At 43.8% G+C, this 20,342-nt stretch overlaps 1 protein-coding gene across 1 annotated transcript in view; it reads right to left on the reverse strand.

Annotated features, from left to right (window-relative positions):
* Window positions 1–20,009, reverse strand: part of SNX30 (sorting nexin family member 30) — a 55,481-nt gene extending 35,472 nt beyond the window's left edge. Inside the window, exon 1 of the mRNA XM_040090744.2 lies at window positions 19,776–20,009. Coding sequence (XP_039946678.1) covers window positions 19,776–19,937 — 162 coding nt within the window. The 5' untranslated portion in view covers window positions 19,938–20,009. The remainder of the gene's footprint in view (window positions 1–19,775) is intronic.
* Window positions 20,010–20,342: the final 333 nt, after the last annotated feature.

A 20,342-nucleotide genomic window follows, 5' to 3' on the forward strand; every position in this document is an offset into this window, starting at 1 on the left:
AGTATCTAGGCACACCTCCCTGTTGGAGTCCTAAAGCAAATGAAAACACTACTTTTTCCTTGGAGAGCTCCTCACTCCCATTCTCCTAAGTCTTAAGAGTGTCATCCAGTGCCTAGAGAAGACAGAGGCTAAAAGATCCAGCAAATGGCCATTTTAGGAAGAAAAACACAAAAGGTCAGGAAGTCTGCAATTCCTTGAAACTGACTTGGCAGCAGGTGAAAAAAGGAAAACAACAAAACAAAGTTATAGCTAACTTGGTACACCCACACACCTTCAAATCTCATGCTACAATGCAAACCAACTACTCTGTAACAGTTGTTTTTGCACTTGCATAAATACCACAGCAAATTAACATGTTCTTTGCTCTGGTTTCATTGAGCTGAGAGTGTGTGTCAAGTTATACATAGAAAGTCTAAGGATCCATGGGTCTTCTTTTCAGAAAATATAGGAAGTTTTTTGTTTGCATATTTTTAATAGTAGGATAGCGACAGATTCATCCAGAGATTAATCTCCCTTGTTGCTAAACAGAGAAACATTTCTACACCTAAGCATCACATTACCCAGAAGTGTTTTAGTTATACAATTACTTCTAAGATGAAACTTCACACAATCATAAGTGGCTAAACAAAACATATCATCTTAGCAAAGCAATCACGTGTGGATGAGAGACTCCCTCTGTTCATCAATGCTCCTTTAGCCAAAGGTACAAAATCACAGGCAAGAGCTTCGAGGTAAAGTTACTTACAAAGGCTGGCCTTTGATAATGGATAAAAGCATACCAGTCAATGTCAAAAACCCATCATGGGCGTACTGGGATTTCATAGAGAGCCACATGTCTGTTGCAGTACTGCAGAACTCTGGCAGCATTGCTCTTCACCTTGAGGGCTGCCTTATGAAGTAGAGAAAATAATTGCTTAGCCTAGACATTTTGGGAAAGGTGTGATCTAAACGATTGTCTACAGACAGAGAAGTTAGACACATTCTCTCTGCTAATGTACAGAAGAGGCTGAAAACAGTTAGAGGCTTTCAGATTTAACTGGCAGGTGAGCAAGACAGGAAGGCAGGCACTCAAATGTTCTGAAGAGGACAAAAGAGCAGGAGGAGCATGGCACAGCTTGCCAGCTCACGCATGAGGTAGACACCTCAAACTACACAAGCATCTGGCTCAGACTCAGCATAGAAGGAATGCATACAACAGGAGGAAGCAATGGCACAATAACTTGGTAGATAAGAAGTTCTGTTGAAATTACACAAACAGAATAAGCAGTAGACAGGATAAGGTTAACAAGAGGAGATGGCTTCAGAAAATCTGCGGTTCAGCTGGACAAGAGAATTTGGCTGAGCAGAGTAAAAAGCAAAGCAAACCCTGGGATACCACACTAGCTGGAGACAAACCTGTTTCCAAAGGAAAAGACAGCTCATCATTGCCCATGTGCAATAAGCATTAACATACAAGTTGTGCCAGAACTGCAACCAGTCATATTCTAAGCTTCCAGTAGGACAATTAACTTGCAGAAACAGCTTAAGCCTGGTTCCATGAGATCTCAAAAGCTTGTAAGAAAACTCTTCCATAAGAGAGCTTAAAGAATATGATGGAATCTGCTTAAAATATAAGAATCTTGAGAAAGAACCAAAGATGGAGCTTGCAGACAGTTGGATGAAGTCAGCATTTTCCTCACCAATTCTCTTGGGAAGTAACAATATCAATATCATATGAATATGTCTTCTTGCACATTTTAAGCAGGACAGAAGTCTGTGAAGGCTTGAATCTGCTTCATTGCCCTTCAGTGTGTTCCTGCAGTCAATGGGCCCTGTGGAATGTCTCAGGTGTTAAAGGCTGTAATAGTTAGATCTCGAGACCCATCAAGTAAAGCTTCTGTACCAGCAGTGTTTCAGATCAGGAGAGCTGCTAGCTGTGCAGGTGGGGAAAGGAAAGATGATGTGCTACTGCCTCTTCTGCAGGATCCTCCCCCGAAAGAGACAACTGGCATCATATCCTGCTAGTTGGCTACTTTTCAGTAGATGAAAGCCAAGTTAGAAGCTAATTATTTCTCATCCCGAATGGGTGGAACCTCCTAGCTAAATGCACTAGAAACAACTCATATGGCTGCTGAGCTCTCATTTAACAGTGGGCAGGATCAGTTTTGCGGAAGTCTTATGCTATTGCTAGAAAAAGGCAGGCTTTGAAGTATGACAGCAAGATACCTCAGGCTGTAAACCAACCAGCAGAGTTCCTCCCTGTCATGTTAATTGCACCACCTTTCTTCCATGAGACTTGAGGGGGTTTTTTGTTTGGTTGTTTTTTCCTCCTGTCTGGGAAACAAAACTGCATCATTTGTGCTAGTCTGCTTTTACTACAGAAAGACAAGTACATCCTGCAGAGCCGAATGGGAAAGTAGATATGCAGCCACCTCTGTTTCTACCTGTTGATATACTATCATACCCACAATACTGGCTAGTATTATCCATTTCATATGAACAAGCTGGCAAGCTATGTCTGACATCATTGCCATTGGCTCATGCATCAGCTTCACCTTTAGTGCACCAAGTAGCTGCCCCTCCAGGTTTTAAGTACCTCTCTGCATTACTGGAGACCAGCACAGTCCAAGTCACAGCATGTACCTATTGCTTACAAAGCCTTTTGTCAAGGTACCTGTCACTCACAGTAGTCAGTCTGCCATAAAGCTGAGCAGTCCTACAGCACAGAGAAGGGGAGTCTGCTTCTGGTTAGCCAAGCAAGGTGTCAAGGAGGTCATATTTTTTCAAGACATTCTTCACTTCTTAGCAAGCATCCATAAAGATTTTCTGAAGTTTCAAAGCTTTTTCTACAGTAAAGAGTAAAGATCCTTAGTCTCTGTCCTCCATTGCCTCAGGACAGTCTCACATCTTTGTCATCTGTTGAAGCCGGTTAGGTGAAGCAAGGCCTGGATCACAACCTAGAGTAGATACAGTGTGACAATCAGACTTTCAAGTTCAAGAGCTACTGGTCCTTGTATACTGTTGTAAAACAAAAACGAGGGCAGGCTCTCCATGCATTCCTATGAAGTTCCTAGGATTCCTCAAGACACCTGAATCTATCTACAGAAGTCAGATGATTTTAGCAGCATATGTTTGGTATCTTACCAAAGAAGCAAGTAGGAACTAACTGCCCATAGTAGTGCCAGGCAAGCAGGAACTAACTCCCTGTGCTGGACTAACTATGGCGGCTGCTATCTGGTAAGGCTGCTTCACATTAGTTCGCTCATTCCTGTTCTCCAAACATCATGATTAGTCAGCCCGCCCCAAAACAGGTATTAAATCTATCAAGAAGTTCACTTCATCCAAACATAAAATTCAACTGATTTTTTTTAAACTGGAAATATGCAATTGAGATTCAATATTATTTAGGAAGTTTCCATCTACTCCCAGGAGATTTTCCACAACTGCATTTACAAAGCAGTTTGGATACACATGAAGTAGAAACCTCAGGAGCTTGGTGTGCAGTCTTCTGGATGGCAGCCTCCCTCCATGGAGCAGCATGCCAGAGAAAGCATCCAGAATTCAACCCTTGAGGGTCTAAATTTCGATAGGTATTGTTTTATTGTGAAGACCATGGAGTCTTCTGCTGAATTAAAAGCAACTAGCTAATATTACAGTTTCCAGAAACTGGATGCTAGTTTTCACCTATCCTGCCTGAGCAAGTGTACAGTTTAACCAGATAGCTTTGCTCTCAAAGCAGCAGTCCACAAGGAAGCAGAAGGCATGGTTCAGCCAGGTCTTCCAAACATGCATAAACTCACCTCTGGAAACCCTGGTTACCCTGAACCCATGTGATGGGAACTGCTCCCATTCAACAAGTATTGTGTGACAGTAAGTGACACTTAAAAATGTTGCTGTTTACAGGCAAGAAGTGCACTTAACCCTAAATACCACTGCCTAACTTAGGGACCTGAGAGCCAGACCTATACTGCTCCTTGAACCTCGTTGCTTCACTTCCAAAATTCAGAATGCTGTACATTTTCTCCTCCTATTTCAAGGTGTTCCATTGTTTTTTGCATTAATTTCACAGAGACACAATGACAGACAGGGTCACGTTAGGCAGACAATAATGCCACACCATTATACCTGGGTTTTGGAACACTCCTATCTCCATACCTTCAGTACACAACAGTAAGTCATAGAAGAATGGCAGCCAGTGAGTGGAAAACTGAAGTGGTTTAGACATAAACATTCCCCAGGGCATTACAAAAGCTTACACAAAATTGGCTTTCACAGACCTGTTCACAACACTCCTTGTCTCATCCCCACAAGTTTTGAATGCAGGTGTTTTTTGTATGGGTCAGCTCAATTTAGAAAGAAGAGTCACTTCTGCATCCTCTAGTACACCTAGATTAGCTCATCTGTGCACAGTATTCTATTAGAAGACCCCACTAAGCATCTGTTTAGTGAAATTTCAATCTACACAAGGCTATTATCCAATACCAGCTAGTACAGAACGAGGGAAGAAAATGCATTTACTTCCCCTTTATGTACATCCAATTTCACTCTCTATCAGGCAGCAGCATCAGATTTTGTTTACTAGAGGTTTTTGTTTCTTCACATGTCTGAAATGTGATGTCCCAGCTTCTGGCACTTGTTTTTGAGCAGTTAATTTAAGGCACTAAAGTGGACATACAGCATGCAGAGAAGGGAGAATGCTCTGGACACAAGAAGGGATGGAAAGAACAAGGCAGCCATGCTCAACTGCGTTTAAAAAAAAAAAAAAAATCCCTACAGTTAAATGTCAAAAACCTTGTTCATTTCCAGGAAGAACCATTCACAAATAAGACAGCGCTAAGTTGTTGTTTGACAAGAACTGAAAAACTGTGATAATCAATTTCTAGTCTAGACCTAACCTCCGGTAAAAGGCTTAAGTGGTTGCATGTCCTAGTACCTGATATCCTTCTCAGGAATGGGAAGGGATGGTGCAGTTTATGTGGATGTATTCACAAGGAACAAGGTGATACTTTCCAAAGAGGTCAGTGGTGTCCATTACAATAATCATATAAAATCAGACTGTAAGGTTGAGGCCATTTTAAGAGCAATACAGAGTAAGTACAAATCAGAAGTAATTCCTCTTGCTCTTACCTTAAAATGTGTCAGTAGAGGATGAACACTGATGGACTGGTGAGGATCCAAGACAAATTTTAACTTCTTAGATGAGAAGAGTATTATGAGCCAAGTCTGTGGGCTCTGTAGGGTCAGGCAAAAAGCCCTCAGTTTAACAGGGCCATGCCTCATTTCTAAAGTTTCAGCACTACAACTGATATTTTGCCCATCTAACAGAAAATCCACTAAAGTCTAGATCAACTTGCTCTCAGAATATTATAAATAGGTGCCCAAGTACAACATGCTGCCAAGCCAGGAGTCTGGAGACTTTGCTCTGGTGTTCATCATTTGAACTACTATTTCTGCTCTGTAGGTCAGAGTTGCCTAGAGACATGCTCCTCAGCATCCCTGAAAAAAATAAGAATTTAAGATGCAACAGCTAATCATGACAGCCTGCTGTTTGGCACCACTCAAGGCCTGGGAGCATTCTTGCTGATACAGGTATCATACTTTTAATAGTGCCTCTTTGCATTTCAGCTGGACAGAGAGACAAACACTGAAACAACCTTTGTAGAGCTTGTGTCAACCATGTGGTTGACACAAGCATTTTCCAAGCCTTCTTATGTAGGTCACAGGATTCTCACCCCATTTCTGAGGTTAACAGCCAAATTTCATAAGATCGATTATTTTATTTTGTGGTTTTTTTTCCCATAAGTCATCACAGTTAAGAGTGTGGGCACAGAAACATTCTGGCAAACAACACTCAGCAAGAGCTATAAGCTATCTCCAGCCTCTATTGCAAAAGTCTTTAAGGACTCAGCTACAACACAGCTTAGTTTCAGCATTCCTGTGCATCAGGACAAAGATAAGTGTCAAAAAAAAGTGCCAAGTGCCATATCAGACTATTTGTTCATACAGTTTGTCTATAAGTCTGTCTACTCACAGTCTATAAGAAGCTAGCTTCTTTCCTTAGCCTGGAAGGAGAACTGTGCAAATACAACTCTAAACCTAAATGTGGTTCAGGTTAGACTCTGAAAATCAGGAATGTAAGTGGTATCTCATAGATGTTTTACAAGAGTTAAGACAAGACTTTCAATACTAGTAATAAGCCACATTATCGTGCGGCTTCATGCGTGAAAGGCCAAATGCTTTTGGAGGACAGGAATCTGGAAGATGAAATGGGTCATTATTTGCAGCAGACATTAATTAGGCAAAATGTAAATGTGTAAGACATGCTTTGAACTTATTAACTGCCATGAAGCTGACGTGTATTCCCCCAAATCCTTTGGACAGGAAAGAAAGTGCAAGGAGTAACTGTAGGATTGCCATAGCTTCCGTACTGTGGTAAAAGTCAAGAGGTATTTTAACACATCCACAGGATGAGCTATTCTCTTGAAATAAGAAGTTCTAGATACAAGGTTAGCTCTCACATCTGTTTTTAGAGCACTTGAGTCCTTGCAGAAGGCTGCATCTGTCTTCCTAAGTAAACTGCCAGGATAGCAACTGTTCAGCATGATTAGTTCAGTTGTGCTTAAGCTGTAGAAAGTAGTACAGAAGTGCTTATGACCTGATGGAAAGCAAGAGAGGTTAAGTTTTGGACAGACTCGGATGTTCCTTTAAAAGAGCTAGAGGTTCTTTCATCTTTCTGCAGTTCTTAGTAGTAGCCAACAGGCAATTTCAGTCTATCTTGAGCTTAAAGGCCTTCACAAATGAAGGAAGCTACATGTCCTTAGAAACATTTAAAAAAGAACAGAATTTATGACCTCTAGCTCTGTTAAGTTCCATGTCTGTACGCAATGATTTTGTTCCAGTAATATTGTTTGTTATATGGATTCTGCAGTTGGGTGCACAAAAACATGACAAACCGTTTCAACATGTTAAAGAGCACCCTGTCAACAAACAAGGCTCACATGCCTCATGTTTTGTTTAAAGCTTCATTTTCAGAAGCTGAGCACTGACCTTTTAAATAGCAAAGCAGCAGCCAGGATTTCAGACCATGAGCAGGAAAACTTGAATCCTGGATATGATTAGCAATCATTCCCAATCCAAGAAACCAGATTTGTATCTGATTACAGATGGAACAGTTTATTAAGCTTGTCCAAACTAAACTGCCTTCCTCTAGAAACATACAGTTTTGTGTTGAAGCTCTGCAGACATACCATGCAGAAGTTTGGATTTTTCTATTAACTCTCTAGAAGTAGGTTTAGTTGCATCTGTTATCTAGGTACCCAGTGTCAAAGTGTTAATTTGGCTTTTGAGAGCAAACAGTAATATGCTGGGTTTTTTTAATGTGAACAGACGCAAACGATTGAGGAGAAGCAAAGAAACAGGAGGGAAAGAGATAACAGGGGAAGCACTGTAGTATCCTGGTGAATATTTCATTTAAACAAGAAAGAGTATGTATACACTATGATGTGGGTTCCCTCATGCTCCCTGTTTCAGATGAGTTGCATTAGCTTTTCTGACACAGAACAGTGAAGATTCCACGAGAGCAAGTCAGACAAGGTATCACTGTGCAAGCAATAGAGGCCAGAGGCAAAGATACTTAGAGAGGAGAATTCATGTTTACATCTCATGCCCTTCAAGAGCTACAAGAGTGTAGTCTTGGAGAAGCTCTCATAAATAGTTCATGCAGGTCCAATTTAAGTGATATGCCTCTATCACGTTTGTTGATGTACAAGACATTTTCCAGCAGAAAGGTATTTGCTCTCAAAGGGATAAAATAAACAAAGTTTTATTCCATTGGAAGAAAAAAAAAAACCAAACAAAAACCTAAACCAAAACTCACACAGCATGACTGCTTCAGTGCCTGCTTTGAGGAGAAAAAGTGAAGAAAAGCAGTCACACAGTATTTCCTCACAATAAGAAGCCTATCTATAGAGGCTGATGGATTTGTGTATTGGATTTGCACAGCCTGGTTTCTGGTAGTGGGGGGTTCACAGAGGTGGCTTCTGTGAGAAGCTGCTGGAAGTTTCCACAGTGTCCAACAGAGCCAATCCCTGATGGCTCTGAAGATGGACATACTGCTGGCCAAAAATAGAGAGGTTGATAATGCCTTTCTGATAACACATTTAAGAAGAAAATCAAAAGAAAGGGCTCACAGTTTTTCTTCTAGTCAGAGAAGAGGAGGAGGTGAGAACATGTGAGGGAAACAACATGGAGACATAAAGGTCAGTGCAGAAGGAGGGGCAGGAGGTACTCCAGGCGCAGGAGCCAAGGTTCTTCTGCAGGCTGTGGTGAGACCATGGTGCAGCAGTTGTGAGCCCTGCAGCCCATGGGGAACCACAGGGGATGCCGAGATCCATGGAGAAGATGCCCACACCAGAGCAGGTTGATGCCTGAAGAAGACAGTGATCCAGTGGGAGATCTGGTGAAGCAAGAGGGCCCTTGTTCCCGGCTGGAGCAGCCTGTCCTTGGAGGACTGCACCCAGTGGAAAAAGTGACCCATGCCACAGCAGTTTTGGGAGGACTGTCTGCCTGTGGGAGGGTCTCATGTTTGCAGCAGGCACGGTTTGGCTGCTGCTCGCAAAAGTGGACCCCCGCTGGAGAAGTTCATGGAGAACTGTGTCCTGTGGGAGGGACGCCTTGGTCCCACAGGGAAGGAACCCCCCTTCTGAAGCAGTGGAAGAAAATCTCGCTGATGCACTGACCAAAACCCCCATGCCCTGTCTCCCTGCACTGTGGGTGGGAAGGAGGGAGGGGCTAGGGGGAAAAAGGTGTTTTAAGGGCTTATTTTACTTCTCAATACCCCCTCTGATTCTGTTAGTCATAAATTCACTTTGCAACTTAAGTTGAGCCTGTTTTGCCCTGTGGAGTGTTTTCTCCCAGTCCTTATCTCAAATCATGAACCATTCGTCAATTTTTCATTCTCTCCACTGCACAGCTGTGGCAGGGGAGGGTGAGCAAACAGCTTCTGTGGGTGCCTGGCATTGGGACAGTATCAAACCATGACTACTTGAGATCTACAGACTATTCTATCTAGAGAAACACCTTTTAGTTTAGGCTTAGGCTTATCACAGCCACAAAGATATATAAAAGTTACACACGTGGCTTCATGCGCAGTATACTGATCCAGGAGCAGGCTAGCCAGCACAGTGGAAGTCAGACAGACACAAAGATATATAAAAGTTACACACATGGCTTCATGTGCAGTATACTGATCCAGGAGCAGGCTAGTCAGCACAGTGGAAGTCAGCATACAAATTGTGAAGAGCTCAAGATGATCACTTGCAATAAATGGCATTGATTAAAAATGTCCACAGATTTTCTGGGTAACAATCCAAAACCCACAATTTCATCTTGTCAGTATTCAAAATTTTCACTCAATTTGCCTCACACTAGCACCTAAAAAGCTAAAGCAAAGGTGACAGTTCCACCCAGAAAATCATGCATGGGTTTCTGTCATCTGGGTAATCTATCAGTTACTATTCCCAGATGCCAGGGCTTTCACCACAGAGTGAGCCGAAAGTGCCTCCTGCTAATACCGTCTACACCAGTACTGGGGAGGAGGCTTCCCTGCCGCTGATCAACACCTGCCTGCAACACATTCCTTTTCAAGGAACACACACAGTAATTCAAGCTCAGTGAAAAAGTGAAGCAAACTATACAGAGAAACTTTAAGGTAGGGGAGCTTTTCAGACTTAAATTCAGGGTGAAGTCAAAGCACAGATTGATAATCATGATGAAAACATGTCCCTCAGCACTGTAAGCTTCCCATCACTGTTAACACTATAGACCACTGCAGCAGTAATACTATTTGATCACTCCAAGACAGGAAGCGAGGCTGTCACTCTCACAGTAGGGTCTGATCTCCTTAATTTGAGGCATGATCTAGAAGCAAGTTTACATTTTACATCCTCCACATGTTCCTGCAAGCCAGAGTACTAGACATTTTTGCTGTGTCTTTGCTCCTACACACTTGTGTAATATTTGTCTTCTACCAAGATACCTGAAACAACAAAGCAGAGACCCATCTTTAAGTGTTAGAAACACCACCACTATCGCTTCCAAAGTAGGATCTTATCTACTGCATATTGCTTCACAGAAGTGGCAGTGTAGAAGCTCTGAATGCGGCTCTAACACAATAATGCTCTCTAACAGGATTTATGCTTTCAGGACCACTCTGATCACAGCTCTTGGCTAAACTCTTTCCTTGCCTGTTGTATGAACTTTGAATTATTGTCTCATTTTTCAGAACCATTTCAGCTAGTACCACTAACCAGTATCACTTAACTGCTTACTCTGATAGATACCTCTTGATTTCAGTGAAGTATCTGGTAGAGAATCAACATTTTGGTATTGTAACATCATCTACTGGTGAAGGCAACACCTCTTTCCACCTGTTGATCCACCCAATTTATGAATTTGTCCCACAAATTCATCTGTCAAAACAGAGAATCACAGAATAGATAAGGTTGGAAGGGATCATATTGGGTCATCTGATGCAGTGTCCCTGCTCAAGCATAATTAACCTAGAGCATGTTGAACATGGCATCCAGACAGTTCTTGAATATCTCTACTGGGTGAGACTAAACAACATCTCTGAGCAGCCTGTTCAAAGTTCCATCTCTTGCACAGTAAAGTTCTTCCTCATATTCAGCTAGAACTTCTTGTGCATCTGTCTACTTATTGGTCTTTGTCCTATTGCTTGGCATCACTGGGAGGAGCCTGGTCCATCCTCTTGACAACCTTCCTTCAGATACTTAAGCATTGATGAGATCCTCTCAGCCGTCTCTTCTCAATGCTGAAAACCCCAGGTCCATGAGCCTTTCCGCACTAAGAAAGATGCTCCAGTTCCTTAATCCTCTGTGGCCCTCCACTGGACCTGCTCCAGAGCTCCATGTCTTTCCTGTACTGAGGAGCCCAGAACTGGATTCCACAGCATTCCAGGTGAGGCCTCACCAGGGCTGAGTAGAGGGGCAGGATCACCTCCCTCAGCCTGCTGGCACTGCTGTTCATAACGCAGCCCAGGATGTCACTGGTCCTCTTGGCCACCAAGGGCACTGCTGGCTCATGGGGAGCTTGCTGTCCACCAGGACACCCCGGTCCATCTGGGCAGAGCTGCTTCCCAGCGGGTCACCCCCAGCCTGTGCTGGTGCCTGGGGTTGCTCCTCCCCACGTGCAGGATCCTGCATTAGCCTTTGCTGGATTTCAGAAGGTTCCTCTCTGCCCATCTCTCCAGCCTGTTGAGGTCCTTCTGAAGGGCTGCACAGCCCTCTGGGCTATCGGCCGCTCCTCCCAGCTTTGTGTTGTCAGTGACATTGCTGAGGAGGCCTCTGCCCTTCATCCCAGTCATTGATGGAAAAGTTAAACAAGACTGGGCCCACCACTGAACCTTGGGAGGCACCACCAGGAACAGGCCTCCAACTGGGCCCTGTGCCACTGATTATGACCCTCTGGGATCTGCTGTTCAGCCAGTTCTCAACCCACCTCCTTGTCTTCCCACTCAGTCCATTCTTCCTGAGTTTGCCTATGAGGATGTTTTAAAACACAGTGCTGGAAGCCTTGCTGAAGACAACATCCACTGCTCTACCCTCATCCATCCAACAGGTAGCTGTTTCTTCACAGCAGGTAATCAGGTTGGTCAAATATGATTGAATCCATGCTGACTACTCCTGATCACCTTCTCATCCTCTCTGTGGACAAGGATGGCTACCAGAATTCATGGTTCCAGCACCCTTCCAGGGACTGAGATTAAGCTGAGTAGTCAGTAGCTCCCTCTGGTTCTCCCTTCTTGCCCTTTTTGAAAGCCATTTAAGTTGGACTGGAACTGGAAATGCTAACTCATTAAAATATTTGCAGCTTACTATATTTTTTTTCCATCTTCAGTTGATAATTGCAGTAGTGCTAGTAGTTACCCTGCTGTCAGTTATTGCCCTTAGTAACTGGAAAGAAACAGTTCCCCCTTGTTTTTCCAATAATTCACTAAGTGTTACTTACTACAGATTTTACTTCACAGTTGCAGATGCCATAGAGGAGTTCTGATCTTTTTTCACCATTACATCCTAGAGATGCAAGCAGTTTTCCCCAGCCACAAGAACTTGGAAATTTCAGCTGCACTGACACCCAGGCTCAGGCAATCAGTTCAACAGCTTAAAGAGTCAGTATAGCTCAGCATTTAAGATCTTGCTCATGGTCAGCAGAGAACAAGCCTCAGCAAAGCTATTTCTGAGAAATACACAAGATAAAATGCCATTTTTAATTGCCTTATTAAAAGTCTTCCACGGACTGAAAACACATGCAAGTTACAGTCTCAAATATGCATTTCAGGTGTGGCAAGTAGATATTCTTGCAGTGGCACTAAGTCGACTGCACCAAATGAGCTGCCTGCCTTGTCTCCTGACCTACTTTACAGAGACCAGTCTCTCAACTAAGAGCAGGAGCAGACTGGCTCATGTGATAGCCAGACCATCTGTTTAAGATACCACAAGACTACACCACAACGCCAGAAGACACCTGCACAGGTTAATGTGGAGGACAACAGTTTGCACATTAATCTAGGAAGCCAGGTCTCCCAGATAGGTGTGTCAATAGCAAACCTTTGTGCTTTTATTCTCTGCCCCTCCCGCCATTAATTACAGGGACATGCTGCCTGAGGCACTGATAGTAGGAGGAGGTGCCCATACAACTGTAATCAGTGAACTTCGTTATCAAAGTGGTTAGCCCTTTCTATCCATGAATGAGCTCAGAAAGCATTCAGCTACCTGGGTAAGTTTAAGGCACTCCAGCACAGGCAGCCCTGAGGATTTCTCCTGACCATCAAGCATAACTTTTTCCACCATGGCTGACAAGTTACTGCAAAGAACCATCCCTCTGAAACCCATCTGAAGAACTAAGTTCCTCTATGTATGCTCTGAATATCTGTTTTCAATACTCTGTCTCATTATGTATGAAGTAATCCTGTTGAAAAGATTATGAAAGCTGTGCAACATTGAATTCAACCTCAAAGTATACATCCCTCCCTCCTATAAGTTGAAGTAAAAGCCACAAAGTAATAACACTGTTTTACAGTAGAAGCTATGTTTAGCTTTATAAAAAAAAGATTGAAAAAGTAATGATACTAAGATACTTATGTTGATGTAAATGTCTGCTCTGACTTGCTAGCTAACCTTCATCTTGATCAAAAAAGAAGTGAATTGCCAATTCAAGAAACTCGCTGTAATTGTTTCACAGAAAACACTGAGTTCTACAACAGTACTAGAGCATCTTTGGTGTAAGATACCATTGAAGTACCCTTCCCCACTTCTACAAGTGAAGGCAAACATAAGAGCAGCAGTGCACTGTTATAGTTTGCTTCTACACCATCAAACCTCAGAGTGGCTACAAGGAAAAAAAGAAGACAAGCACATCTTTTCAGTAGGACACAGTGGTATTACAAGTTTGAGATATGAAACAGCTACAGAAAGCAGCTCTAGTTGTCCCTATAATGAAAGATAGGAAACTGGATTCAGCCAGCAGCTTGACTGAAGATGATATGATGATATGCTGATATGCTGAAAGCATATGATGATATGCTGAAAGCCATGCTAGGTTTAAGTAAGATCTTTTCGTAAGCAGACTACAAAAGAGCTGTCTGATATGCACACACACAATGCAACAGGAGAAGAGACAGTTCCTTAAAACAAGACAATGAAGTTCAGCCTTTGAGAGTGGATTGCCTCCTTAGGAGGCATGTGGCAGAAAACTGCCTGTACCTAGCTTTCTGGCTTAACATGGCTCACTCCTGCCTTCAAAAAGGATACAGGGAACTGCAGGACAGTCAACTTCACCTCAATCCCTGGAAAAGGGTCAAGCAAATATTAGAAACCACTTCTAAACACACAAAGCACATGGTAATGAGAAGTCAGCAAGGACTTAAGGTAACTCATGCTTAACAAACTTAATGCCTACCTGCTAGATAAGATATCACCGGGCTGGTGTGCAGAAGAGCTTTAACATGGTTAATTTCAACTTTAGGAGAACTTTCCAAAAAAAGCTCTCATAACACAATCCTAGACAACCTGATGTGGCACAACGTAGACAGATGTACAGCAAAGTGGGCTGAAAACTGGCTGAACTGCTGCGCACAAAGCATTATGATCCCACAAATTCCAAATGGTGTACAGAAGCAGAGAGTATTAGGGTCACTACTGTTTTAACACCTTCATTAAGGACCTGAATGACAGAACAGGGTACACCTTCAGCAAGTGTACTGACAGTACACAACTGTATAGAATGCTTGATCAGATGTTCATGCTGTCATTCAGGAAGACCTCAACAGGCTGGAGAAACGGGTTGTGGGATACCTCAAAAAATTAAATATGAGGAAACGCGAACACCTGCTCCTGCCAGGAGCAACCCCATGCAGCAGTGTGTGCTGGAGGCTGATTGACTGAAAAGCCGTTTGGCACAGAGAATGAAAAAAAAAAAAAAAGTCCACCATAAAAACCCCAACCACAGACACTGATGGAAAAGTTGACCAAGAGCCGAAACATGCCTCTAGGCAAAAAAGGCAAACAGCCTGGAGACAGTAATGCTCAGGGAATCTTATCAATAAGGATAAATATTTGGTGGAAGGGTGTACAGAAGGAAATGATAGACAATGATAGACTCATTTTAGTGAAAATTTAAATACTGGAAGTTTCACTTAAACATGAAAAAGATATTTTACTTTGTGGGTGATTGGATGCAGGAACAGGACACCTGGAGAGCTGTTCAAAAAACAACTTCACAGCATCCTGGGAAGCCTGGTCTATCTGAGGAAAGAGGTTGGATGATACAATATGCACAAGTGCCTTCAAGCCCCAACTTCCCTTTGACTGTCATTTTTGCACCCTGTAGATAGGAACAGAGATCAACGCATCCATACTAACATTGTTTCCCAAGTTCACCAACTTCAGTTTGACTTTCTGCAGTCTTCATTCTCTACCACATCTGAGAATTTACCTGCAGCTTCCTTTAAGAGCAAGACATGATGCTGGTCTAAGTTCTCATCCAGTCAGAAGGAAGAAGTTTGTAGAAGCTCAGGCAGATCTATTTTAAGTTTTCAGATTATACTGCAAACTGGTTTCATCTGTGGGTGGATAAAGTTAAGAGCAACAATTACAAAATATCAGCCAAGAAGGCTGGAAGTAGAGCCTCAGATGCTCAGTATACTTTTTGGAGTTGGAACGGCGCCAGAATCCCTTTCAGAGAAAGTGCTATGTAACAGCACTCCAGCAAACAAGTATTTATATTCAATCAGGTGCCAGTAAGAAGTCTAGGAGTCCACCAGAGTCGTAACTTGGAAGCAGAAGAGCATGCAAACAATGCTTTTCAGTTAGTAACGAGAAGTTTGCAACATGAGTTTTAAAGTCCATCTCCATGAACTAGGAAATTCAAGGTACACATTCACTGCAAGCCTGGTATTCCACATCAGCTCTGGTATCTGCTTGATATACTACCTGTAAAACAGCCTTGAAGCTTCCATCAGCCGTACGGAGTTAACAGAGGCAAACATGCAGAGTTTCCAAGAAGAAAAGCTGAGAAAGTTACATGTAGGTAGCTGGGCAAAAGTACAGAAACACAGTCAGAAATGTCTGAAAAAGGACAAGTGAGTCTCAGTCCTTGGACAGGTGGGATATGAAAGCTTTTGGAGTCCTTGGCAAGAAACAAGTGATGTGAAACAGACAGCTGCTAGTCTCAAGACAGACCATAGCAAGGATAGCCAACACCACCATGTTAGGAAGGTATTCTTAGATGATATAAGTCTAGAGGAACCATAGCTAAACGATAGTGGAACTAAGCCATACAGAACACTTCCCTTCCAACTCTGCACAGCCTGGCATTTCCAAATCTTAACATCAGCCTACTATATCTGCACAGCCTCAGGGGGGCTGAATCTAAGTCTTCATACAGCAAAATATCATCTACTTCTCACCTCTGCTCTAAACTCAGTAACCTATTAATACTACATTTTCGCCTCGTTGTCAAAGCATTTGTCCTGGCGCACAGAGCAGATTTTTTATCAAAAGTGACAAACTTGTGCACTGGAGTCAAGTAGTCACGTGCAAGAAGAACTTCCTTCTTTTTTAAAAAGTAAAAGGCAGAGAGAAATCCAGACACTTCCGCATTTGTCTTGCCCTCCTCAGCAGCTGATCTGCTCTAAAAACAAGATCTCATTTAGCTTGTATGTGTTTCAAAAGCTAAACCAGCAAGGCCTCAGTTTTACAACTAACCCTGCCATGCAACTTGAGGAATAGTTTTCTTCTGCATGTTTCTCCTCTGACCTGATGTTAAAAAAACCTCAACCAAATAAAAGGGAAAAAAACCTCAAAACACAACAAACATGGTAGCACTCAGGTTCAGCTTTACCTGTCTCCTTATCTGAACACTAGCAAGGGTAAACAGAATAAACTCAAAGACACTCATGGTGGTCAGGAATCAAGACAATGTTTTACACAATTAGACTTCAGGGAACAGAAAGATCTTTATAGAAACACAGGGGAAATTTATAAATGCTTTAGAAACAAGAATCTACAATTCAAGTGTTTCATGTTTCCTGTGGCATGACTGTAAAAGTCAAGTACTTAGGTAAGATGTCCTTTTCATTTAAGAGGTAAGATGCTGTCAAAAGTCAAGGTGTGCTGGTTCCTACTTCAGATAACAAAAGTTCTGCAGCCCTCTTCCTAAGATTCAGAAAACAAGACTGGTCTACTTAGATGGCCTCAGTAAACAGCACGAAAGATTTTCCTTCCCTTTCCAATGACCTACTGCTCTACTAGCATTAGCCACTTGAACAGTAACCTAAAGTTTACGAGACTTTAAAATTACACAGAATCTAAAGTACTATATTGTTCCTATATGTGAATAAAAATCCAAAAGGAAGACACACAGGCAGATGGTCCTGTCCCCCAAGTTTCTACGACTCAGGATAAAGTGATGCTTTTTACTCAATCAAAAAAGAAAAAAAGAAAAAGAAAAAAAAAATATATGCTTTAAAGCATAAAAAACAGCAATGGCCAAAGCTTAGCTACTTCTATGCTATCCATCAGTGGCAATAAAAATTGAAACACTTTATGGGCAGAAAACCTCCTTTTACTTCTGAACTTTCTACACTGAGAGGATTTCAGTCTCAGGTACTCGTAGCTTGCAGCAGATTTTTGGAAGTATTTGCTCAGAGGAAACATGAGGAACACAGAAGAAGCAAACTATCCACTTCATGGTGATGGGCCTGCTATTGTCACTAGCCCTCTTCCCAAGGGGCTATCCGGGTACAGATCTAGATACGGACAGTTGTCCTTAAAAGATTGGACTCAAAGACACTTTGAAGCAGGAGGCTTGGACCAAAATTTCTGCAGTACCAATATCCACCAGACTCTCTCAAAAGACTAGAGAGAATATTAGAATAGCTCCTCCTCAAGAATCAATAAATAACAAATGCAGATATTTAAGCCTAAATCAGACTTGAATGCTGACCTCCTTTTGTTACTCAGCTATTGAAGTTAGTCACCATTATTAGTTGATTAGTGAGCCAGTCTCTCAAAAGATCAATAATCCACCACCAGAGATTAAGATTCTTATGATTAGACTGGAAGTGTCCAAGGGCAGGCTGGATGGAACTCTAAGCAACCTGGTCTAGCGAGAGGTGTCCCTGTCCACAGCATGGAGGCTGAACATGATCATCTTTGAGCTCCTTTACAACCCGAACCATTCCACAATTCTGAGACTGAGACATACAAACTACCCAAAAAGTGGTTTTGCCTGTTTACTTCCACTTACCATACTCCCTTCTGTAGACTACTCAATACATAGTGCAAGCACTGCCTTAAAGCTAGGAAAACCTGTTTATTGAATATTGTTTCTGAGGTGGGAAAGAAGTTACCACTTTTTTTTCTTGCCAGTGTATAAAATATTAAGCTGAAGAAGGGACATCTATTACACAGCAGAGCTTATTGTTCCATCAAGAGGGTAAGACACGGCTTTTTCTGCTAATTCAGCTAGAAGGGAAAAAAAAACCACATATTCTCTTCCTACTGGATATCCTTTTATTCTGCATGGATCATAGGCTAGTGCCATTCCCAGGTCAAGCACAGAACTGCTCTCAAGTCTAAACATCACCACAGCCACTTTTGCTCTGCTTTTTTAGAGTACTTCTATGGTGCCAAGTACCTAGAACAGAATGGGACTACATACATGGTACAGGAAGGTAGACTTCATTTCCACTGCTGACGGAGAAACTGGGGAAGAACTTTCCTACTTATGAGAAGTTAGCTGACCACAGCCTGAAGCTAGAGTTATTTCTGCTCTCAGCTTATCAGGAATACTGATATACTTCTCAAAACCTCAAAGCAGTAAAGCAGACAGAAGCTTGCTTGCACTCCAAAAGCAAAGATCTTTAATACAATTGAGGAAAGACATTATAGGGTGTGAGATACTCCTCAGAACACTGCTTCTCACCAGCTATACAGCAGTGTGAATGGACCGTGCTAATAGCTGCAGCTCCTCAGCTGCAAGATTTGTGAAGGCAGCTGCCAATTTCTATTCCTACAGGTTTGCTAGACAGCAACCTAGTTACATGATTAAGTCATCTATCACAGACAAAAACCTCCACAATTCCTATCCCTGCCCTAGTAACATACCCTTTTCTCAGCAGGTTATCAGCTGATTAATTTGTCAGATGAAGGCCTAGGTTCCTGAAGAGAAGGTAAGCCTTGCTTCTCACTACAGCAACAGTGGGCAAATGTTCAAGAAGAGGGCTCCTTACATGGGCAGGAAGAAGTGCTGAATACCCACATCACAGCTGCACACAGCAGATGGTGAAGTATGGAAGAGGCCAGGCTACCTTGACTCATTCTCCTGTAGAATGGGAGTGTAGTGGGCCAGATACTGCTGACAGCCTCAACGCTTTTGGAGCCTAGTGGATCCATCCTACCCAGAAGCAGTTCCATAGTCCCCAGGACAAGACCCACAGAAGAAGCACTTCTTGCCACCAGCAACTCAGCAACACCTTGTACGCACAAACCATCTGTGCGAGAACTACTTTTGAGCCCACATCATCCCTTACAGTTCTTGCTCCCAGGAAATCCAACCTGAAAAATTCCAGGAAGACCTGTCTCAAGAGATGCCAAGTCCTTGCAAGCATAGCTAATGTATCAGCAGTGCTGCACTGCCACTACCGAATTATCACCACAAGGAAGGCACTTCACAGAGTTCGCTAGTGTCCTGTGAACATATGCCAGAACTTGGGAAGGGAAAACAGACAACAGACACAGATACTCCTGCAGAGCACCTTGCCTGTATTAGTGAAGTGAGCAGGAGTTCAACCTGGAAAGAACAATCACAGACAAGCTGATGAAAAGGAAACAATGCCAGCTCCAAGCCTTCCCGTGAGGGCGACAGGAAGGAGACAGCAAAGGAGCTGCAGCAATGCCTGAAAAATGTATATCTATCTGTAGACGGTATGAGCCACAAGCAGATAGAGCAAATAAAATGCTGCCTCTTGCAACTCTCCTGCGACGGCGCGACCACCACTGCCCCAGCCGGCCCCTCGCAGCAAGGGACACGATGCCTTCTCCCCCGGCGCCGCTCTGGGCTCTTGCAATGGATGCCAGCAGTGCTTAGGGCTTCATCTCCCCACGGGGAGACGAAGCCAGGAAAAGGGATGTGTCAGGGAAACACACACAGTCCTTCACCCTGCTCTCCTTCAACACCAGAGGTCCCCTCAAATGCCGCGCCCCCTTTCCCCGTACCTTGTCGGCGATGCTGCGGGGCAGGAGCAGGTCCGGGCTGGGGGTGAGCGCCGGCCCCATCTCTTCGCTGCTGGACGTGGCCAGGGGATGCGGCATCTCCCGCAGCGACTTGGGCCCGGAGGACGGGAGGGGCTTAGGGGCGCTCGCCGCGCCGCCCGACATTGCGCCGCGGCCGGGCAGCGACGGAGACAAGGAGGGAGGGAGGGAGGGAGCGGAGGCCGCGCCGCCTCGGCGATAAGCTGCGGGGCCGCGGTCAGAGCCTGCCCGCCACCGCCGCGATACGAGGAGGCGCAGGAGGCGGCGGCTGCGACGACGACGGAGGAGGAGGAGCGAGCGCAGCATCCGCCTGCGCCACCGCCCGCCCCTTTCACAGGGGACGTCCGCGCCACCTGCCGCCCCACCCCGCCCGGCGCGGCCGGGACCTGCGGCGGGGGCACAGATACCGTCCCCGGCAGCCAGAGGCGGCCAGGGGAGGCGTCGGGAATTGCGAAATGCCGGGCGGGCCGGGAGAAGCAGGGGATTTGGCGAGCCCCCGGTGGGCCGGCCCGAGCCGGGGGCGGCACCGCG

This window comes from Hirundo rustica, chromosome Z, assembly GCF_015227805.2.
Source record: "Hirundo rustica isolate bHirRus1 chromosome Z, bHirRus1.pri.v3, whole genome shotgun sequence".
NCBI classification, from domain to species: Eukaryota; Metazoa; Chordata; class Aves; order Passeriformes; family Hirundinidae; genus Hirundo; species Hirundo rustica.